We start from the raw sequence: 24,831 nt of genomic DNA, 5'->3' as shown, positions 1-24,831 counted from the left end.
TTAGCACAGATTATTGGCTACAGGAAACTGATAAATTGAAGGAAATAAGCAGGTGTCTGGATTGGCCGAGGCATGTCAATGTTCGGCCGTGCGAGTGCTTGTAATTTAATAGGTCTCAATATGGGTTATTCAATTTGATAGGTCTTCGAGATACTCTTTCTGTAAAGAACTGACAACAGTGCCTTTTCCATGGAGAAGCTACGGCGAATGCCTTCTTGAGTACCACATTTTAGTGATACTTATGCGAACGAAACTGGGGGCGCACGTGTCGTAGGGTGTCGTGTGCTTATTAGAATGAAACACCAGACATATACGTGCATGTATTTCTACTGCGACAAGCTCTCCGGTGCCCCCAAAGTGACCTCACTATCTTAAACACAGTAGTTTTGATTCCAGAGTCACAGTGCAGACTTGAAGAGTCTCCTGTGATTTTTTTACCATGCCGCTCCGATCGGGCAACTGGACGTCAGATTATAACAGGCAAGCGTGCATTCAAGGGCAAGAAGACAGCAAAGTCCGTGGTATTTCTGTCAAACACACAGGAGAGTTTATTCAGTAACACGTTCGTCATGAAAATAAAACAAAAACAAAAACAACGCGCCTTTATACAGTAGACACACTGCCGTTGTATAGCTTAATTCACAATCTTTGGTGTTGCTTAAAAGTGCTGCACCTTTTTTAAATATCTTTTGTTTTCTTGTTTCAATTCATGTTCATGCGCTGAAGCAGACTAGACAGCAATGACAAACAGCAGCAAGTTTTCAAACTACGTTGGCGCACGCTGTACACGTGAAAACACGCAACCCGTTCATGAGGAAGGCTATGTACAAGGACGCGATGCGCAATGGCATGCATGTTTCGACGCTGCTTGATACGTGGTGCATGCGCAGCACGCCGTCCTAGTCCACCTGTATAGCTCCGTGACTCGAACTCAGGAGACGCGTTGCCTGTTGATATGAACCAGCTACATCGTTACAATAATCACCGGGGCAAACAAAAGAAAGTTAATGTGCACTGTCTTACAGATCATTCACTTAGGAAGCGTTGTCATTCGCGAACCGGCTTGTCGCGGTTGATTTCATGTGTGATATATGGGTCAACAAATTGCAACTGACTCGTTTATGTGACTGCACAGAGCAAGGGAAGAAATGAGTGATCAGTTTGTGGCTGCACCTTTTCGGACAAGCCACTGCATTCTCTGTAACGATGTGCGTTGCGGAACTGCAGTAGTGGACGCTGATACGTGAATGCCGACGCACGCAGGCTGTCCAGCTGGTTAGCCACCACTTTCAAAAATAAATAACGAGTCAACCCAGACCATGTATCTTAGGAATTCCTACTTTATGCTAGAGCAGGCCGTGGGCTGTATTCTGAGACGATCACTTTTAGAGACATCGCTAGAATGCCTCTGTCAGTGCACGCTAGTTAGCTAGTCGAGGAAAGTTGGGCATTTAGTCAACCACCTTGTTTCGACGTGTGAGATTCTATGCCACAGAAAGCAACACTGGCACCAAAAGTGTTCATCTCAGAACAGGTCGTCGTGTCGGGATTTTGCAATCGACTCTGGCAAACCGTTATTATGGAGGCCGCAATTTCTAGACAGACAATGTCGCTTAATAAGGGCTCATTCCACTTTCTTTCATGCTCTACTGTCATTTGTATTCCATATATTTATTTCTTTGTTTACCATTTCCGCGATTGTATCCACGCAGTTCATTATTGCGCAACTTAGTTTGGGCCAAATAAATAAAATATATCGTTGATAAGAGGAGTTTCCCATTAAATGGTCAGCTCTCCCGTAGTTACGTGTGCAACTTCGCTGTTTGCTGACACCCGTCTTTGCGAGCAGTTTAATAGTCTGAAAGCTTTTTTTTTAATGATGCGTGACCCCTATTCGATCATTCTGCTACATAGAAGCTTTAGTGATTTTGAACTACAGAGGTAAGACTACAATGCAAAAGTAAGTACTCAGTACTCAATCTGTGATAAATTGCGAGAAATGCAATAGCGAAAGCCAGGCATTGGAGCTCACAGTGCAGCTCGGATCGCAAAGAGTGGAGTTCACAATACGTGGAGCTCGCACTTCTGAGAGTCTGAGACAACGATCGAATAATTAGACGTCAAAACTTGTGCACTGAACGCCAGTGATGTTCGCAAGTGACAATATTCTCTAAGATCCGCTTTGTTCGATGGTAGCAAGGCCTCACTTCTGCCTCAAGCTGCGAGAAAATTAACTGACATCGGCATTTTCGCGACATATTGGGCAAAATTTATTTAGTGTAACACAATATAATCTATTAAATTTGTACTTTATTAATGCCTTAAGAATAAGTGCCCAGTATATGTGTTATTTCTGCGCTGATTCTTCTGAAAACAAATGATAAATTTTTTTTTCCTAATGCTTCCGTAACGTTGGTGCTCTGCATACAAAATTAGTTCTTGTATATCACGAGGAAATATGTATCTGGCACTCCTTAAAGTCTCTCTATTTTTATTTTCATTGTACGCTAGAATATTCTGCACTATTTCGTTTGTGTTACTCCAGTTATAACGCTGAGCCAGGCTCAGAGATTATACTGATATTGCAATTTTACTGATTATACTGATATTGCACTTTTGACTATCCGCACGCGTGGTCATAGCTCCCCTTTCACGCATGGCATATAAACGAAACTATAGCACACAACAATCTTTAGATACACGAGATAGCACAATTTTTAAACACTGTGGAATGTAAACTGGGTGTACCGTGTTCAAAAGCACTGATGAATTCGGTGAGATTTTATAGTAGCATATTGATCTCCATTATTCATCACATGCTTTCAAGATAGCACCTCAGTCATTTCAAAGAAGGTTAAAAGAGCCTGCAGTTTTTATGTATAAGTCATTTGTCATGTCTAATAATTCACGTTCACAAGTATAAAACACTGTCTTACCCTTACCGGACGAGTTGATAAATGGGGTTTTAACGTCCCAAAACCACCATCTGATTATGAGAGACGCCGTAGTGGAGGGCTCCGGAAATTTCGACCACCTGGGGTTACCGGACGAGTTAAGCATTACTTAGTTGGGTACAGTGTACTGCATTCATTCACATCATTTAATACTCTTTATTTAGCCTGTTTCGAAAACAGTTATATGTCATCAAGATCAGGCAAAAGGAAACAGGCGTAACTGTTTCCTGACTAGGCCTATATCCCAGCACGTGAACAAAAAAAACAAGGACAGCAGTGAGGTAAGAAAAAACATCTAGTGCAGCACAATTGAACAAAATTACTGTAAAGAGCTCAATTTGAGAAAAAAAGATCTGCCTGCAACTCTTTCCCCACGTTCTCAGACCAGGTTACCGTGACGTCACAAACTTTTGCAGCCTTTTTGAGCCTTGATTCATCAACGGTATAAAGAATAAACTTTTACATATTGCCCATAACACTGAACCACTATATGCATTTTAGCATCTAATGAAAATTCCCCAGGCATGCGCGGCACGCGCAGACAGTCGCAGCAAAAGCATGAAGAGCGGCCTTTCAGGGTCTTTTCTAAACAGACTTCGGGTAAATACTAGAAGCACACTTGTTGGATACCCACAATGCCATAAATGATCATAGTTTCTGCGTAGTAGGCCAGCATTCACTTTGCTATCTTTCGTCATTCTTCGGAGAAACATGGTGTCCGCTAACCACCTGCAACAAATTTTGTGCGAATTTTATGTTGCATTCGGTGGCTAATGACAATGAATAATTACGCCTGAAGTGGGTATGTGCCAAAAGCTATTAGGTGATGAAGAAAAAGCTTTTGTAATGTGTTGGAGCATTGGACGACTGACTAGTTACGCAATTCGTATCGTGTGACGTCTGGTTGTTCCTTTGCTGTTCTAAAACGCTTAATTGCTCATAATAACGCGAATCCTTTTCCAACATCAAGCCCGCCTGAAGCAAGTTTGCGAACGAGTCCCAAGCACCATGCAGCGTGGCTCAGCGGTGAATATATGGGCTGGCACACAGCGGACCTGGGTTCAAATCGCTCTATGTCGCCACATATCTAGGGTGTCTCTTGTTTGAGCTTTTTTTTTTCTATTTCGAACGACTCTGGTTATGGACACCAACGGTGGCGGTGGCGACGGACAACTACGGTGCCACGCGTGACCCGTGTTTTGATCTCATACCAGCTTCCGCTGTAGAGAAAAATTAATGATGGCGGGGAGAGTATGAGCGGGGTAGAAAGAAACATAATCAGGCACATGAATGTCGCTCACTTTTTTCTTTTGGTGTTTTCTTGTATTTTAGTTTACCCTGTCAAGTACCTTGTGGCAGCCTCCCAACAACTCACCCTCGTTACAATCTTGAATGTTGAGCTATTACTATTACACGTCAAACTTCTCCTCTCCGCCAAGTATTATTCAATAGGGCCCAATAGTTTGGTGTAGTGGCTGCGATTCACTTCCTTTTCAATCTCTATAAATAAATGCGCCAAGGAAATAACAAGGTCGTTAGGTTAAGGTGATGCCGAGAATCTTTGGTGACAAGCTGACTTTATATGACTAGAATACCGATGACGTGGTTTACAGAAACAGCTACGCAACAGCTGGAGGGTTTACCTTCGTAAAATACACTTTGAACGTAATTGGCTTAGAGCTGTTGTGTTCTTTTTTTTTGCATTTCATCATTGTTCAGAAAGCTTCACTCACACGGTATATCCTACGAGGCAGGCCAGCTATAACATCATAGATTCTTAAGACGCGATTATTCAAATGGAAAAAAAGGAACTCTCACAGACCTCGTCCTTGTTTGATGTGGCTGAAGGTGAGAACCATCTGCTGTCGCTACTTTACTGTGCACTTCATGGTGAAGACCAGCGTTCTCGAATCAACTCTCACTGATGTTACTTTCTTATCTACTCAGTACCGACGTAATTTTGTTTCAATATGCTGTAAATATGTTTCAATGTTTCAACTTTCACCGTCTCAACAAGCATTAAAGGCTTTCGCTCTTATAAATTCAAGAAATATTTGGTAGAAATAAGCATTCGTACTACTGAACTATTCTTGAATGATCAGATCAGAAGTTCTGTCCACTGTAGTCTTTTCAAGAAATTGGGCTCAAATATTGCAAGTGTTATAAGCTAATTTTACATTTTAAAAAGGACACTTGCAAATACCTGACACTAACTAGTGAATCAATTTTCTTTCCATCACAAGTGATTACCATATTTTTCAAGCTCAACTTCGTGAAATAAACTTTGGAGTGAAGGTCATTTGACCACCGATTAGAAGTCAAACATACAAAAAATACATAATATTCACAATATTGTATTTTCTGTGACGTGGAGGGTAGCATGTGGTATGTAACTTCTCTGACGTCTGCTAAGAAGTGACATCACGTAATGTCCGCTATTTTCACAAATGTAGTGACGTAGTCTGAATATAAGCAAAAAAAAACTGAAGCCCAAACTACCCTTTTTTGAAATTTTTAAAATAAGCAGCAGCCGGCTTGACGCACGTCACCAAGACTTCGTGGATACTTTAGGACATTTGTGCGACAGAACTTTTTTTAACTTCAATTGCGTGGAAGCTAACTCAGTTGCATAACACCTACTGCAGAAACACATACCTAGGAGCATGTCGAGGCTGCAAAAATTTATAACTTGAAATTCCCTCTCGTTTCTGTCTCTCATTCAATGACGTCACTGAGGATCGTTGCAGGAACTCTAAGGCAGTGCCGCTCACAATATTCTGTTTCTTTCGTTTGTGTTATCTGCTTATGGAGCTGCTATGTGAAGTACAACTTACATGTTCGGTGTTAGTGATGTAAAATAAACCAAGGTGTTTAAGTTAGCGTGCGTTTTGAATGACCTTCACAGACACACTCTTAAATGCTTCGTACACTTCATCAAATAAATTTTTGTATTAGTTCGATGCAAAACCCAACATCGACACGGTAAGCATACTCGCACTGGCGTTCATTCACGACATTGAATTATTTCAATCGTTAAGGTTATGGTCGTCTGCGTGCACGAGATCAACAAGTTTAACTTGCACGGCAGATGTCTAAGTGCGTGGTGTATATGTCCATCATTGTTTCTTGTTATAGAGGACTCATATAATTATGATAGGTCAGAAAACACCACCGCTGTTTGTTGTCGGATGTCGTGTCACTGTTTTGTAGCCGGTATATGGGTATCGAACATCACAGGTATGAACTGTGGTTCCGTAAATTTTCAACAAATATGAACATTTTTACTTTATCAGATGAGCAGTAAAGCTTCAACCCACCCCGTGGACCACGCGGTGATATGTTGTAAACTGAAACAAAACATATAAAAAATGCTAAGGCAGCTGTACAATCATGGCGAAGCCCATGCATAAGCGGACAGCGCGTAAAAAAGATGAAACAAGGAAGCAAAACTGAAAACTTATCGCCGGTGTAGACATAACCGCCACTGAATTGCTCAGGCTGAAATAACACAATGGGTGTAGTTTCTCGCTTATCTGTTACCCTTGCCGATCACTGCGAGCAACGTCTTGCCTTGAACGGACATGTCGCTAACTCCGTCACGCACGATTTACCAGTGCAACATATCCCTTCACTTCAGAACAAAAGCAACAATGCGCCATACCAAGATGGAATAAACGGAGCAAATCTACGCCGCGAACGCGCAGCGAAATAACTCGTGCAAGAGAGGCGGACACGCAGGGGTGCGCAACGACGTGATGTCATAGCATCCCCTTATTTCCTTTGCGTCGTATCGCGTTCGCAATCCGAGAGAGTCTTCACGATGTCCCGCGGTTGCTATCACTCTATAAGGACGTTTTCTTGATCCGAGTGGCGCCGTCTTCTCTGTCAGCGATTCGTGCCGTTTCTCGATTCAATATAGGCTGCCCCAACGGCACAGTTATATTGCGTCTCGAGCTGGAGCCGCACGGTGTACACACAGGCAGCGCGTCGTGGTGGCAGCAGCGCTAGGAGCAGCAGGCGGCGCTTAGCGGCGGCGGGGCGCCGTCGTCATTCCGACGTTGTTAGATGGGCCGGATGTCAGCGTGCTGTGTCTCCTTGTGCCTGCGCAGGTCCACTTTCCTCTGGAAGGCCCGGCCGCACACATCGCAAGCGAACGGCTTGAAGCCCGTGTGCTTGCGGCTGTGGGTGATCAGGTTCGAGGACTGGCTAAACGCCTTGCCGCACACGGCGCACTTGTGCGGCTTTTCACCTGCGAACGACAAGAAAAGAGGCGTGTTTCAGCAACGGTACGCGGTATTCGTCCACATTGGGCGTGATGAAAAATCCGCGTTAGAAGTGTGCGCTTTATCATCACCTTCGTCATCCAACTTGTGCTGGTTGTCAAAGTGAAGATTTCTTCCTTCAATTATTCACTGTTTTGACTTAGGTGACACCTGAGAGTATCCTTTTATTTTAATGGCATCATGAACTATGATTCTATTTACAGAGTCGTCACACCATGACTTTTTTAGATAGATAGATAGATAGATAGATAGATAGATAGATAGATAGATAGATAGATAGATAGATAGATAGATAGATAGATAGATAGATAGATAGATAGATAGATAGATAGATAGATAGATAGATAGATAGATAGATAGCCACTTAGGGTTCCTCAACGTGCAACCAAATCAGAGCACACGGGCCTACAGCATTTTCGCCTCCATTGAAAATGCAGCCGCCGCAGCCGCAATTCAATCCCGCGACCTGCGGGTCAGCAGCTGAGCACCTTGGCCACTAGACCACCGCAGCGGGGGCACTGTGACTTTGTTATAGGCTTCGGTATCTGCCGTGAGTATAGTGAGGCCCATTTACTCGACTTCGTTTTCTTAGGTTAAACAACAATATCGGTTACACCAGTTTGATTATTAATCTACAAATTCACTACCTAGACGATTTCTAATACGTAGTAGACCTGCAAGGCATCTAACATGTTCGTTTAAACAACCACAAAAAAGGAAAGCGTTTGTTTGGGTAGTGAAACTGCGACTGAATTTTCAAAATTTTAAGCCTTTCGTCACTTCTCTCCAGGTATGACACATTGGCTGTCTGAATTGACCGGTGTTTTTCGTTGTGAACTGCTCTATAGAATACACTCTTGTTTGCGAATGCAGTTACACGAAAAAAACCCAATAGCGTCACGGGAATTCTTTGACGGATTCCACCATGCACCAATCGCAAGGTGTATACTTATTGGCCTTCGTAAGAAAAGAATAAAAAAAAGCCCGAACAATTACCCTTTTTCATGGCATGGTTTGCAGTAGGTCAGTGCACTGTGCGTGGTTACGAGAGTTCATGTGATTAGAAATTCATTTTTTTTCTTCTGCGATACTTTAGTTCATGGTAATTATTTGCTTAATCTACGTACGTTTAAGCCAGTGGTTCTAATTGCACAGTTATTACGCTAATCAATGTGCATTACGACCACACGACACAGGAAGTACAGCAAAAATACCAGTGTTATGAGCTTAGCAAAACAGTACGCGATATCTATCATATGGTTGCTTATGTGCATTTCAGAAGCATGAAAACACTTTAGCAAGCTCACTTGCAATAAACCTCTGCTTCATGATCTTATAACCTGAATTTTTTACTGGAAAGCAGGAAAAATTTGTCAACTTTTCATTGAGGAAAAACATTGATTACATAGCGAATCAAAATATTTATTAACTCCATTGTTCATGTATGATTTACCCTAAAGTAATTTAAAACATCCGCTTAGAAAAGGAACAATTCCCTCAGCGCACGTGAGCTGTTGAGCATCGCTCTCAGGATTAGCCCAGAAGAGTTGGCCTTTAAGTTAATGGGAAGCATTGAAGCAATTGTTGAAGTGTTTAAACAAAAATGAACGTTGTGAACTGAAGTGTTTAAGACAAAAGGAAACAGACAGAAACGAGACTAAAGTAGGAAAGCGCCAGGTATACGTTTCGGGCACGCTTCATGTAGAAATTTCACGCAAATATGAGTGAAAATATTGAAAAAAAAAACGCATCGCAGACCGGCAAAAGCAGCGGCAATGGGGACAATCAGAAAACACCACGCCATTCAAGTGATCCCATCGTTCTTAAGGGTCACTGAGACATCTTCGCCGGTGTGCATGCGTGCAATAAATAAAGGGCGGTCTCCCGCGTTCCGGAGGTGGAAGTGAAATTATTCCGGTGATCACTGTCGCCACTTTGTCGGCATATGCGCAGAACACCTCCACGCTTCCGTTCGAAAAGATTAACGCGATAAAAGACAAGCGCTACTGCTCGGCCCGCTCTCAGCCGTCTCCCGCCCTGCGGCATGTAAAAGAGCAATTGGAGCGACGATTGCCGCGATCAGCGGGCCTCATGAGGCAGGCGGGGTGGGGACCCCGCTTACCCGCCTCCGCGCGCCAGTGGTGGAGGTGGGGGACGACGTGTCACGTCGCAGCGAACCCATCGCGTAACACATTCAATATGTTGATCCCGCCGCTGCTCCTGTTTTTCTTCCGTTGCGCTTTTGTGTGGCGGGTCCCCTCTTGCTTTCAATGACTAAATCAGCGAGTAATTTTTCGTGGGGGCTGCCGTGGCTACGCCAGCGACCCCCAGGGTGAGGACTCCCTCCTCGGGGGTTCTTCCTGACGGCGGGATCGCGCGCAAGATGAATGGGCCCAGTTTCGGTGAATAGCTATCGACAGTGAACCCTGGAGGGGGCTCGGCCGCGAGCCTCTACTGCAGCAGGGAGTCCGTTCAGCGTAAGGAGCAAAACGCGCCGTCACGCAGACTCGGCCGCCAGGAACGCGAAGTGGTGTGCAGTGTACCACGGGGATCGGTGCCGCGTCGAACTCCCCTGTCATACGCGTGGTTCATTTTATTGAGAAGAGAAGAATTGCCGATTGGAAGTAATGAAGTGGCTCTCATAACCCGCTGAAGATATATTCGTCGCGCGCAACATTTTATACACATCGTGGGAAATAAGATGTTTAAGTAAAACGGTTAAATGGTACACCCAGATTTTCTCTCTCTCTCTCTCTCTTTCAGTCTACATTCTGTACGAATTGTGACCACTTAGTGTAAAAAATTCTTTAAGCATAGATACCAGCAGATCATGGTGTTGGATTTTACATTACTACCCAAGTCCAAATATGGGGTAAAGAGCGTACCACAATGAAAATCTTTCTGACAAAAAAACAGGGCAAGAGTGGTGGATGTCTCATAAATACGAGTCGTTTTGACAACACAACGGGTACGATGATGTTGTCTTTGTTAGAGGTGAGAGTGATTAAAATTACGAGGCATAGGTGGGATGCGTCATTTTTTATGCATAACAATCAGTTTTACTGTTTTTTTCGTACCAGAAATATGTTATGCTGAGGCACCACGACAGTTAAGTCCCACGAAAGCGTGTTTCCACGAAAACATTCCATGAAAGGTCGATGTCCCGGGTCTAGACTTCCAACCACAACAAGATTTTTCTTAAAGTGGCAATATTTGTTAACGGAAGATTCGTATTGATTTGGTTGTAGCTTTGGCAATGGGCGGGTGGAAGTGAAATCTTTGCCTGCCCTGGAGTGCCAAGTGGTGTATAGGAAATTTTTTTCATACGGCAGATTCCGATGCCTTTGAACATAAAAAAGATATTTTTGCGCGACTACAAGCACTGTGATGACGTCAGCAGTCCACCAGTTTCTTTACTGAAACAAAGGCACACTTAAAGCGACAAATTTATTATTGAATATTGGCTTCAGAGAAGTAAAAGTAATAATAGCCACACTGACAGTGGATGTACTCTGCGAAATTAATTTAGAAATTATCAGAACACAAACTCCGCGTTTATAATTACAAACAGATAATAAATACCCCACTAAGCTCATTTTTAGGTCATTGCACCACCACAACCAGCGGTGATGGTTAAACAAGAATATAACACGATATCTTAGGATTTAAGGCTCCGATGAAGTTTTATTCTAGCGCTTGATGCACGCATCATGGGGCAAAAATGACTGCGCAAGAAGTTCTCTATTACTAAGAAGGTACCTCGGAGGCGAATCAGCCAGTTTGTTTTTTTTTTCTTTTTTTTTTGGTAAAGACAACTAAATTGTGCCGATGTCTTCTTGGCATTATATGGCAGATTTCTTAAAACATTCTTTGAGCATACTTTTTGAGTTTTCATCATGTTTTTTAGTTTCGAATGAAACACCTAACTTTTGTTTTTGTTATTTTTTTCTTCGGAATAACCCTGAAGAAGAGGGTGGGTGCCGTTCCTACAGATAGTGTGAAGTTTTATTCATTGGTCATTTATATCACATACATATGATGCAGAGTTTTGCTATGAAACTGGGTCATGTATGCTATGTCGGCTAAGTAATGAAAAATATATACCAAGGTTCTGTCACCTCATAGCACCTGCTTCTTCACCCTACCTGAAACCATAGGCATGGGTCGTGCTGTGAAAATAAAAGCAGCTCTTGAAGTGGAGTGAAGTGACAGGGAGCAAATGACGTTTAAGTATTCGCGCATCTCCTCGCATGCATAACAATTTCCCCCAATGAAGAAAGGACTGGCACAGCTCATGATATTGCACAAAAGGTGCCAAGAACCGGTCATTATACGAGTGATGACCCCCGTTATATTATGACACAGACGTCCGATTTTAAGGTTCACGTAGACTCGTCGAGAGCTTTAGCTCTAGGCGATAGCCCGGTGACTGTACTTCCCGGAGTAGAGGAATCACGTGCATATTCGCAGTGGCACCCGCTACCTCCTCGCAACATCCCCTTCCTCGAGGGGCCTCGGCAGGCAGCACCCCTGGCGGCGTGCATTGTTAATGACAAGCCTGATTGTGTGTGCCTCGCCGATGGCGTAATAGCAGCGGGGCACAGCGGGGCTGACTCGTGAAGAGCGTGCAGAGCAGCGCCCTGGCGGGGCGCAACACGTCCCCAGGGCAATTAAGTAATCTGGCCATCTGCATTCAATCACACGTGGTATGTACAACGCGACCGGGGGAGGGAAAACGGTGAGGAGGTGAGACGGGTTCTTTTTGGGTGTGGTGTGGGTGGAGGGCGCGTAGGCGTGGGCGTAGGGAACGTGGATGGAGGGGGGGGGGATGACACAGGCTTAACGTGGTGGCCTCGCGGCAACTGGTCTGAAACGCATCACTGCGTTTTCGACCCGTGAGCTGTACCTTTGGCGACTTTTTTACAGTGGTCTTCATTACTGTCAAATCAATTATTTCGTGAATTGTTTAGGTCGTATCGGCATTTTTTCCCGTCGTTAGCGAAATCAGGTGAATAAAAAGGTATGGCCAGCTGGGTCACTGCCGAGAGAACACAAAATAATGCAATAGATGTTCTGAGAAATGAATGAAATGCGTGGTGCAGTGTTTTCTTGGCAATTCGAGATACCGTCGTGCATCGACTAAGAGACCAGTTCTTTACGAAGATTCTGATGATTCGTGGAAACCTCTGGTGGAGCGTTAGTTTATGGTTTGTTTGAGCTCAAGCGCCAACTAAAAAATAGTGTAAGTAGTCGCCCAACATGTATTCGTATGGTGCCTTATTTCCTTTTCTTCTTGCATCGAAACTGTTTTAATTTAAAAAAACGGTGTTAGAACCTTGCGTTATTTGTCAAGTTTTTTTACAATCACAAAATCCCACCTCAGAAGCTTTTTTCTTGAAAGTTTCAAATTAATTAGACTGGGTTGAAACTGTGGCACAAGTAATAAAGCGTCGCTGTCATTGATGAAATTTGATGGATTCAACGAAAAACACAAACGCACCATTAAAGAATACGTTCATGCCTTAAATAAATAGGGTTCATAGTACTCCGCGTGTAAAAACTGCAATCTTTAGCTACTCCGTCAATGATTGACACCTTCTTCGTACCTGTGAATGTTTTCCGGCTGAACAAATATTTCTTGTGTTGTCTTCCATTTTGTGACGACGAAGTTGTGTGCTTTCATTCAAGAATGCCAGGATATGCATGACATCACGATTGGCCAGAATGTACCTCTGACGTGAAATTCTAGCATAAAGGTGCTCTATAAATACGTCCCTCACATCTACAAGGATTCAAAACAAAACTCAGCAAAAGCCCCCGGCAGAACAGTTCATGTAAGCTTCAGGTGAACGCTGCTTGCATAGCGCTTATAGGGATCGAGAAAGAAATCGTGGAATGTGTCCTCACAGGACTTTCTTTTTGATTTGTTTTTTTTTTGCTCTGTGTATCACGTCCACTTCCCAGATACGTAGTTCATTGCTGTTCAGCTTTTAAAGACGATAGTCTCTCCTAGGGTAATTCGACGCAAAAACTTTGGTCTGTCTCTCTGTCTGTCCATACATTAGTCTGTTTGTCCGCCGTAACAATACCCCAAGCGGCACCAAGCGATGCCCCAAATGGCCAACCCCATCTGAAGCGCCCACCAATATTGCTCAAGTTTCAGCACTCATACTTGTGTGCTTCTCAATAAAAAAAAACAATTATTGCGCCTATCTGAGGCACCATAAACCCACAACAATATTTTGAAAATTGTGTCTTTTTAGTAGAGAAAGCACACATAAGTAATTTTAGGGACCGCAGCGTTTTTTTGCAACTCGATGCTCAAAAAGGCAAGTGTTTCCAACGTGTTGCTAAGCGGACACGGTGGTGGCACCTGCCCGTCGCTTTGCGGTCTACACCTTACCGCCTCCAGGACAGGCACGCACGCCTTCCTTCGTTTTCAAAGATAACTGCCAGACAGCACTCGTGTCTAACGCACCTCAATGCGCTCGTTTGCCTTCGCTGCACAGATCTAGACTCTCTAACGCAGCGCCTCCATAAAATAATTCACCAATTTTGTCACACAGAACATCAAATAAACGTTTTGTTCATTCTCTGCACACGCATGACTATCGTCTTTCGACGACATTTTCTGTGAAATAGGCAGATACTGGGCCATATTTTTTCCAATTTTTTTAGAATGAAGTTATTATCAGAATCACACACTCCACTCCAACCGCAGTTTACGCACTCCTGTTCAAATAGAGGGTAGTCCGACAGAAATAATAAATCAATATTTTTCAGGAAAAATTGATGCTGAACATAATATTAACGATGGGGGCCGGTCAGTAACGAATCTTCGGAAACTTGGACAGTTATCAGGGGACGGAAACTCCCTATACCTTCCATGGCGCGCGCTTTCGCATGGTGACACGCTATGGCAGCGTCGTTTTCACCACTGGCGGCTGCCGGGCATGCTGTTAGAAATAATTCACAAACAAAACATTTCTACTATGACGTCATTGGTGAGGTCAGCAAATAGTGGGAAAGGGTATAAACCATGGGTAGCAGGGTTGCAGCGAAAGCTCTCTTTTTCACTTCCCATGCAAGTTGAATGCGTTTGTTCTATCTTTCATGTCCTCTGGGCAGTCGGGCAACGCTGCTATTCATTAAATTCAGTTAACGACTTTTTCAATGTTGTTCGCGTGCGATGAAGTTGACAAACAAAAGCTGGCCCATTTCTCAATATGCAAAATGCGGTGAACACAAGCAAATTTAGACTTTTTGTAATCGCACGTTTTCTACTACAAACACATGGATCTATGAAGAGCTAATCTGCAAAATCAGCTTTATTTAACATCTGAAATCTGCTCATAATGTGCAAAAAATTATTCAAGATTATCTAAGCCCATGCGAAGATTATTCACAAGTAGTTCACGTCGTACTTGACTCAATCCTGTCTTTCATGACAGAGAACATATTTTCTTTCAGATCATGAGTACCAAACAATACAGAAGATGGAGGCATGAAGCGATGAGCAACCATTAAACAGCCAATGACACTGCAAAGTATGCACTCTTAAAGAAAGGCAGTACTACTTCTTACTTTTGAGGTAGTAAAGGGGTGTCACAACATTCACTACCTAAGTAGTAACTGCACGTAGTAGATCGCAGACAATTACTACTTTGATGTAGTAAATGTATGTAGTCTACTGAATGTTATCTTTATTCATTCATTAATTCATTCATTCACACATACATAAGAGTCACCCCGGTGTATGACTGGCTTTGCAGCTCTAAAGCACTGAGATGTCGGGAAGAAAAGTTATGTTAGGTTAGGTTAGGTTACCGAGAGCGAGATAATAGTGTAAGTCCGGATGAAGAGAGCGTCTTTTTGTTCGGTGGCGAATAATATTTAATCACGTGTTGGGAGTTGCCGAGCGCCGCATATACAAGGAGTGAGGCGACAAATAATCCTTTTGTTAGTACGTAGTCGCGTTGTCTTCCCCGCATTACCATTCTTCAAGCCAGACAAGAGTACTTCAGTTGCACTTGACAGGTAGCACTTGGCAGGTAGGTGAATATTTGTGAGAAACCGCCCATATGGTTTCTCCTTTGTGTACAATGGCTGCCTAAATTACCTTCCATTCGCACCCATTCACACTTCACATTATTTCGAATAGGTGTTCGAAACCTGTCTATGCTTACTTAAAGCTGCAAGATTTTCAGTCTTGGATTCTTCGAGGGCACATCAGTTAAATGCAGAGCGGCTAATTAAGGCCAGCTTTATTGGCTACCCTGCACTGACAAAAGGAGGAAGAGGACCGAATGACAAGTAGCGAAAGGAGAGCATTTTGTACTTCGTGCCAACATGCACACAATTGTGCGTTCTTGATATCACATCGCAAACGAAAGTGATGGAAGTTACAGATTAGACAGTTTGTTGAACTGCGCTAGTGATCAACTTTAAGGAGAGTATTAACAATTATTAATTCGTAAAATATTCACCCACGTTCAACAACTCCACAGTGCGCAGTGTTGTAAGGGCACTGCTTTTAAAAACATACACATTTGCATAATTATTCGCAACATATCCGCGTTGTGGCAGTGTTTTGACATAGCACATGTTATATTGTTTAATGTGTCAGTACAAGACACTGCTGCAATATACCGCAGCAAGGAAGATTGAACATAATAGTTACAGTATTGTTAGCCCACTTCCAATAACACCGAAGTCTTCGTTGTTGAGTAAAATGCCTAGCATCGTTTTATAACACAGACATCAATCTAGTGAATTCATCCAGGATATGGGTTCGGATCCCACCTTTGGTAAGTTGTTTTTTTTTTTCGTTTGCAGTGATTATTTTGAATGCTTAGTTTCTACGCTTTCAATAAAAGCAACAAACAATTTACCCCATGCTCTTTTTGCCTTTACATGATTGTGACAACCAAAATCTGCGCTCCATTGTTGCCTCACTACAATTATACAATTTTAGGAAACCAAGAACACCAATATGGTGCTTCGGAGTTCAAATTACTTGAAGGACTGAAATAACCCACTTCCGTCCCTGAAGGTTATTTGGCTTCGTTGATATGCTCGACATCTCCACTACATGGCTACAGCTCGGAGGAAGAATGATGGACTAACAATTAAAAAATGTAATTCATAAATGGCTCCAAGCTCTAGGAAGAATTATGCAACACGCACTTGAATACGTAGTTGCTAATGTTAAACATCACTAGCCACTACACTAAATAGCGCAGATATTACTATTAGGAGCACACACACACATTCGCGCGCACGCACGCACACACGTAACGCAACGCAACACCACGCATTGTGCTATTGTTCTTGAGCCATATCACAACCGTCTGCTTTCGGGATTGGTGAGCGAAAGTGTGAGAAAGAAAGTGGCTCAGAAGAAAAACCCTTTCGACGGGTGCTTTGCGGAATGCGGCCGTACGCACCTTCGATTCGGCGCCAGGGACAGCCAATGACCTCCGAGGTGTGGAAAGAAAGGGCTGGGAGGAGACATTCGAAGACGATTCTCGATGCTCTTTCGTTTGTTTCGACGTAGGGCGCGGGAATTCCATTCTCTGCCCGGTCTTTTTCTCGCCAGTATTTTTTGTCTTCTCCCCTATTCTGCGGCTCTGCCCGTAAGAGTGCTCCCTCGTCCCAATGTTCTCCCATTCGAAGCCGCAACACGAGTCTCTCTCTTTTTCAACCGCAGAAAGTGGTTTTCGCCGCAGCATGAATCACCTCGCAGTGAAGCCAGTACTGCGGAAAAGCGAGCAGCGTTTTTTCACTGCAAGGACGGCGACGACGGCAGTAGAAATGCCGCTAAAGTAAAAAGAAAATATTTACAAAATGGTGGTTTTTTTTAATGTTTTGAAAGAGAAATGAGAAAGAAGCGCTCGTTGAATTCCTAGCTTCCGTAGTGGCGTGTTTTTCAGTTTCATTTTTTTCTTAAACCATGGTGAGGCGTCAGTGTTATAAGTTCGCGATAAGGATGTCAGTCGAAATGAGATTCCAGACGACATTTAGACGAGTACTCTTTGAGGAATAGGATGTGGTGCGGCGTTTAGAGTAAGCAATAAAACATAATCTGCAGCGTTGGATCCACTTATGCCGCGAGCGTGGTGAGGTCTATATCCTCGCCTCGAGCGAGGTGATAGCGAAAATAGGATGGAAGAGCAAAGAAAAAAAAAGTAAGAGAGTGCTTTTTTTCATAACTTGAGAAAGAATCTCTTCATGCCTTCCGAGTGGGTTGGTTTTTATTTATTCTTTTTTTTTTCATTTTTTCAGTAACACAGAGCATCTTCTCCTCAACGTCTCTGTGCGCTCGGCAATGCCCATTTACGAAGGAACTCAAGAGGACAGAGCGAAATCAACCTAGAGAGAATGTGGCATAAAAAAAAACTCGCGAGTGAAGGTTCGCGAGAAAAAAAAAGTACCAGCCCGAGTGAGAAAAAATCTAGAATGGGGACAATTTTAAAGCGCCAAGGTTGGCGCGTTTTATTGGCAATAAATCAAGAAGTGTAATATTTCTGTTGGCGTTTTCCTTCTTCTTTCCTTCTCGTTTTCAGTACTGGAGGAAAGTTTCGTGGCGGCGCTTTGAAGAAAGGTTCTGAACGGCGAAGATGGGAGTGGAGGTTGGCGATGGCACGACGTGCGGCGAAAATGGGGGCGAGATTCGACCGACGTTTTCGTGGGCGTCGCCTGTGGTTCGGGGTCTGTCGTCGTTGGCGCTGGCGAGATTATTACTGGGCGCTCTCACGCGTCGTTCGGCGAACGTTGTGGTGATTGAGGGCTGCTGGCGCGAAAAGCGCCCCTCCCCCTCCCTTCTTCTCCCTCTTCACCTCTCCCTGTTCATATCGCCCGCATGCCTACGCGAAGCTAGAATGCCCACCACGTGGCTCAGGTTCCAGTCTTCACTATAAGCCCACCATTCTGCCTCAATAACAGGGCCGGGTCGGTGGAACCAATCTTCCACAAGGAATCCATGATCCAGCCGGAACAGCTGCTAAAACGCTAATCTCCCGCTCTGCGTCGCTGCGATTTATTCCTGGCGTTACTATTCGCAAGCACATTTTTATCAACTCAGACGCATATGGTTTAATCACTTTCATTCTCTCTGTAACCACAATTGGGAGCCTTTTCGTGTTTTTATTTTTGCGTTTGTCGCCGCTCGTAGTGTGTTGTAGTTGTTCATATGTGCGCTTCTATGATATTACGATACATTTACATAACCTTAAAAATGTAATAGCGTTGACCACAAACATTCGTCTTTCTCTCAGCGTTTTTTAACTATTGAACGCCCAGTCACGACAGCGTGCTTCACTAATGCTGTGTATAAGACAAACAGCTCTTTATGAACTATATTTTTAATATAGAAGTTACAAAGCAGATGAACAGATGTTCTGCAAAGCCACATACAGCAATATATTGTACATTTTTCAACTTGACAAAACACCAGTTGAGGTTTTTTAGAATATTTCAACGTGAAACTGCAACATAGACAAGCTGACTCTTGAAGGGACACAGAAAGCAAATATTAGGTTTTCGTTGATGGCTTGAATAGCAATCTAGAAACCACGTAGTGTTACTTGCATACGAAGTTAGTGCTCATTTTGAAATGAAATCACGTTTTAATGGTCCACTTGGCGTTTGCACACTTCAAGTAACCCGCCCAATAACAGGCCTCTCTGACGTAGCAGTTGCCTTGCCCAACGTTGCCCACCTTGACTGCGCTGGCAGCGACATACGGAAGGGCTGCATAAATGCAGGGTTATTGGACGATAGTGTCAACATCTTGTGATGCTTTGTGCAACCACAGTTATAGACACGTTTGTATTTGCCTAGTGTTTTTAAGAAAAAAATTCTTACGAAAGCAACGTATTCGTAATTACGTACCTGCATCCCATTCACACCAGAAGAATAATGCACTATATTCCTGCAACTAGATATTTTGTGCTTGCCCCGGTTCAAGTAGGCCTGCTAGATGGCATCACCTATCCAGCCTAATCACATCAAAACAGAACTTTTGAGCTCATTGCGCCATCCATTGCATATATTAGTAATGGTGAGCAGTTTTTTTTTCCATGAAGCAAGCATAAAAAAAGAAACAGCATTTAGTTACGCGTTTCGATGCGCGGAACGTTATTTTTATTGGAAGTGGTTTGATTACTTGTAGTTTATTTTAACTGAACCCTTTGACTTCTTTAGGATCATTTCAAAATGGCCCACTCATGGCGCATGTGGTGTCGCACATTTACCTAAATTTTCTATAAGTAGAGCCCTGCTATTGATAATAGTGATGTTTTAGGCGTTCTCAAACATTGATCTTGCACTCTGATGCCAATTGTTATTTGCTATTTATGTACATTTAAGATTTGTGGCCCCACTTCCAGGTTGTCTTTTTTGTTATTGAGTTTTTAAAATGGTTACGTGTTTCAGCTTCATTTTGCTGTACCTGCGTTACATGAATGCTAAAAGGACAATTAAATATACTACATTCATTACTGTTTCAAGACACTTGGCCAAATTTAGCAGTGATAAAAAAGCGGCTTATTTAGCAGTGATAAAAAAGCGGCAAATAAAATGGAGCCAGAGCTTGTTTTATTTTGCCATCAAACAGCAGTGTCCCTGTCATCGTTGAAGCGCCGCCTATTCGCAGCTATTCGGGAAGCATAGAACTCATGGGAATTGACATACCCTATAGCTGTGGACATGATTTCGAGGTGCTAAAGTGAAACCTTCGACCAGCTTCTCTTGAGCTAAGAATAGATAGAGAAGCCTGTTATTAACATTACTACAGACATTGCAGTCAATTATGAACGTTATAGAAGCTAACTATAGACATAGCTACTCTATTTTAGGAAGCACATTGCGGTTTTCCCGTCGTATATCTATAGCATTCCGATAGATGGTCCGCCATTTTGGAATCTTAGGAGATGAGCCAGCAGATAGAGAAGTTGTGCATGGTAAGAACTACACCCATTAAGTATGTAGTGCGTTTTCCAGTCGCCCGGTTACGGCAATCGTCTCTGTTAAAAACGTGGAGTCTGCACTGCGCTTGGCTAATCCCTCACACTTCACCGCTTCGCCATAGATCTAGATTCCACATCCAGGACTTCTTCCGAAGTGAATAGAAGCCGTACAACGTTAGTGGGCAGAGTAAGAGTCGGTGAGGAATACACGAGGCATCATTTTTGTAAGATAAGCCACAAAAAATTACCATAACTGACAGCGATGTAATGCGTCAAAAACCATCTCGCACATCTTCAGTCACCACTCGGTTTACGCAACACAAGGCTTGACAGTGCTGTATTCTCTAGTCTGAACTATAGACTTCTGAAGAAGCGGAATACCTCAGAGCCACTAACAAGCATAAGAAGTGCAACAAGCGCACTCGTGATATTTTTTTAAGGGCGGTCTCGCATCCGCGGGCTCTAGATCTGAAAAATGTGCATTTCAGCATGTTTTATGATGATGCACAGAACAGCAAAGAGCGGCTTGTATGTACGTAGTTAACTGTTCACTATAATATCTCCGCTTTCAATCTTCTTCAACACAGAGTAACAAGCCATAGACTAAATTCCTGTAGCCGACGTTTTTATCGCATCAAAGATTGTCACGCTTTCTCTCGTATATACGCGATGTATTTGGATGCTCGCGCTATTTTTCGTAAAGAAGAGGGAGCAGGAAAACTTTACAACACCATGTTTACATCCTTTACAATGTTGAAAAAGGCGCGTAGCACACCTGACACACAAATCTCTTACTAACGTCTGACGGCTTTTTTGTCATGTTTCGGTGAATGTTGCCAGAAGCACCTGTTTGCTGGTAAACTTGCCCTTGTATTCCGTCCCACTGTCGTCAATGAAACAAGCCATAATGCGTTAAACATATTTTTTGAACACGTGCGCTGTGAAATGACATCAAATCAAGTTACTTACGCGCTACGTAATCTTCACGTGCATTCTTCTTGTATTGACCCTAGCGTACGTTCAGTCTACGATTAACATATGAATCATCCTAACCACTTTGCGATTAAGGAAAGCCTTTTTGTTTTCCACTTGATCTATTCACAATTCCGTCCTAGTAGACATGTTGGGATGCGTTGAAGCCTGGGTTTGAGGCCCATCTCTCTTTCGATCACCGTTTCTCTCTTTAAAGCAATATTTTTTCCTCTATATCAATAAATCAATTAATCTATAAATAAATCAGTCAGTCAGCCTTATGAATATATAAAAACATGGACGTATGAAAACTTTTATAAAGGAAATAAAAACGTCTGTAATGCCAACGTGAGTCATAGAAAATTCCGTAAAATTTCGGCAAACACCTGAAGCTTCAAACCGAAGTAAAACTTATCAAATACCGAATCCAGAATAGTGGCGTAAAAATCCTTCATCGACCCTTTCCAATACTGACAAAAGGCCTAAAAAGACGTTAATCAGTTATGAGTAGAGAGAGAGAGAATTTATTTACAGAAAGGTAGAGAGGTCGACAGTTAAGAATAAATTTACAACAAAATACTGCAAGAAGTAATAAATAAATCATTAATCTACCTGGAAGTAGTCTCTGATAAAGTGAGAATCTGATAAGGACCCAGGAATTACTGAGCTCGCCCCTAATCTCCTCCATACATATATATCACGTGAAGTGCACGTCTCTGCACATAAGTTTTGCTAAGTAAAGTAATAATACATGGCTCGACGCTGGCTGTCCTTTGTCAATACGCCTTGTGTATATGCGCTAGGAAGCATTGTATTACCGCGATGAATCTAGCTTTGAACAGGTGAAAATATGCGGATAACGTGCACAACATCTTACTCCGGGTCTACGTGAGAGGTTAGTACCATTGTCCATACTTTTTTATTGGCAGTGACGCGAATACTTTGCCAGCTGTCATCATCGCTGTCCAAATAACCACCACGCCTTTACATTGCTTATATTACTTGTAAAGGTAGCGCTAGTGGAAACCGACGAAAAAAAGGCACACTGTCACAAAGACGAAAGTGCTTCTAGCAGGTAGTTTTTTATTGAAAATCCACCTTTCATATAAAAATCCTTTAGTTTCTTTTTTGGTCACGTGACGATTTCAGAGCACTGATGCATTCAGGAATAACATTTATTTCTTTGACAACACTATAGATGGTGTGCTGGCACATATCTCCAGTCTTTGCTTCAATGGTTTGGCGAGTACACTTATCTTTGTGGCCGCTGCCCATGATACACTTCGAATACATAGGTAAACAATCACAGTCTTTGCAATGTGTGTACAGATTCCCATCTCTGTATCGTGGAACGTTTCGTTTGTGTTCCCGTAAACGATCACCGATCCATCTGCCAGTTTGACCGATGTATTTACTGCCATATGTCAGTGGTAAACTGTACACGACGCCTTCAGTGAATGACACAAAATTATTCGATTTTCTTTCTCGCATCCTGCCGGCTTTTCAGTGACTGGGGCGATGAGCTTACACAGGTGACTTAGCTTATCGGGTGCTGAAAAAAAAAAAACACTTCTACGTCGACCTGACCTGCTAGTTTCTTCACCCGGTGTGAGATCTTGTGCATATACCCGACTACTGTCACCTTGGGTTTTCTAGATGTGGTGGCTGGTTCACCATTCGGGTGGCGAACATTTGTGACCACATTGCTCGCAACGAAGACAAGAACCTGCGTATAGGTATTCTGCCAAGCCCATCCGTGCTGCTTCTTCATGCAGGTGGGTTGCCATTGTGTAATTGCAAGATTTGCGGATGGCATTCGTAAAGCAGACGTTGACAATACCATGCTTCAGCAACTTTTAATGGGATGAACTGTACGCCAAAAGCGGCTCTTTGGCTCGGGGTTGGTAAACCCAGCATCCACATTTTTCGCCAAAGGTTAGTCGGAGGTCGGGAAACTGAAAAGGGTCGTCAACCGGTAATTCATGGGTTAGAATGAGCGGGCCAAGGCGGTTCCGGAAGATTTCTGAATTCCCGGCATCCTGGTCATTGTTGCCTAAGGTTTTGTCATAGATGATTATGCAGTCATCGACAAATCCAAAAATTCCTTCCCATATTGGTACTGTCAGGATTGTCGTCTTCAACGCACTCGTTTGCAATAGCTTAGTGATTGCACGCGAAGACACATTCACTCCATGACAAAATTTTTAGCGAACGAAAAAAAAAAAGCACGGACAAAGCAAGAGAAGACGGAAAGATGCGCTTCCTCATCTGCTTTTTTTGTGTTTTTTTTTCTTGCGATGCAAGTTTCGGCGTGTATGAGCACCAATCAAGCCACTCTTCCATTTTTTGGTCTTACATTCACTCCCCAAATCACCACTCCTTCGCCCACTTCTTCAGATAAAAAAAAGAACAAAAAGAGAGCGGACTGCACACAGCCTCTAGCTACCCGGGCGGCAGCAGTTAAAACTGATTGATTGATATGTGGGGTTTAACGTCCCGAAGCCATCATATGATTATGAGAGACGCCGTATAGTGGAAAAACACGGAAATTTCGACCACCTGGGGTTCTTTAACGTGCACCCAAACCTTAGCACACGGGCCTACAACATTTTGCAGCAGTTAAGAGACTCTGAGGCTTGAATTTCTGCCTTTTGCGCAAGTCAGGTGCCCACTGCGCATGCAGCGCGCTTCTGAGAAGCGGTGTCATCCATGCGTCCACTACCGAGTGGGCTTTCTCGCAGCGGCGACAGGAGCGCCGTTACACTACGACCACGGATTCTCTCCTCGCAAGAGCCGCTCGGCTCCGGGGTTGCAGCTGCGGGCACCGGAACGCGTGGGTCAATTCCCGGGCGCCCTTAAATGCAAATGACCCATCCGCTTCTCCCCATTTTCTCTCCGCGTACCGCTCGCTTCGTGTAAGCATTTTTTTCAAATATTTTTTGCACTTTTTTTGCCCACTCTCTCGGTACTGCATACCGGGCAGCAGCCCATGAGTCCGCGTCGTCCGAAATCTAGCGCGGTGCATTTGCATGTTCGCTAATCAGCGGCCCTAGACGGCTAATGACGCCTCCGCGGTGATGATTATGATGATGAGCGGCCTCTCTCCGCCTTCATCAGCGAGTTCTCCAATCTCGCGCACACGAGAGGCCGGTAACAACGCCGCGCTGGACCCTTCGTTTATTCATCGGGTCCATTTAGCCTCGGGTTCGTCTGCCTCGTTCTATCGTTACTCTGTTTACTTTTTTATTTTCTTACGTACATCGTTTTTCTGTATCTCACGTGATTTTCTTGTGTGCGTTTTTTTTTTTCAGATTTCAGCTGGCCAAGAGCTCCATCATAACCCGCTCTTTTTTATATACGTAAACCGGCACGCTCTAAAATAACACAAACGCACGGGATAGTTGAGCGTATTTTTTTTACGCATAACGAAGCCGATCTCTGCTCTTCACTGCACTTAAATTGTCTAAGTACTACATTCGTGCCGTTTGTTTACAAAAAGCGAACACTCGCACAGCTTCACTGGCGGTCTATTTAAGCGCCCCGTCCTGCAAATGAAAGTGAGCGACAATTAGCACACGAGCAGGGCTACTGCCGGGAACGAAATCACACAGGACGTGCAATCACACTTTCTCTTATAGACGCACTTGAAGGGCA

At 43.4% G+C, this 24,831-nt stretch overlaps 1 protein-coding gene across 1 annotated transcript in view; it reads right to left on the bottom strand.

Moving 5' to 3' along the window:
- Positions 1-522: 522 nt before the first annotated feature.
- The window catches only part of LOC119161908 (uncharacterized), a 120,785-nt gene continuing 96,476 nt past the window's right edge, over positions 523-24,831 (bottom strand). The window contains exon 5 of the mRNA XM_075880167.1: positions 523-7,203. Within this exon, the coding sequence (XP_075736282.1) occupies positions 7,016-7,203 (188 nt within the window). The 3' untranslated portion in view covers positions 523-7,015. The remainder of the gene's footprint in view (positions 7,204-24,831) is intronic.

Source organism: Rhipicephalus microplus, chromosome X (assembly GCF_043290135.1).
Source record: "Rhipicephalus microplus isolate Deutch F79 chromosome X, USDA_Rmic, whole genome shotgun sequence".
Lineage (NCBI taxonomy): Eukaryota > Metazoa > Arthropoda > Arachnida > Ixodida > Ixodidae > Rhipicephalus > Rhipicephalus microplus.
This window is presented reverse-complemented; position numbering and strand designations above follow the sequence as displayed.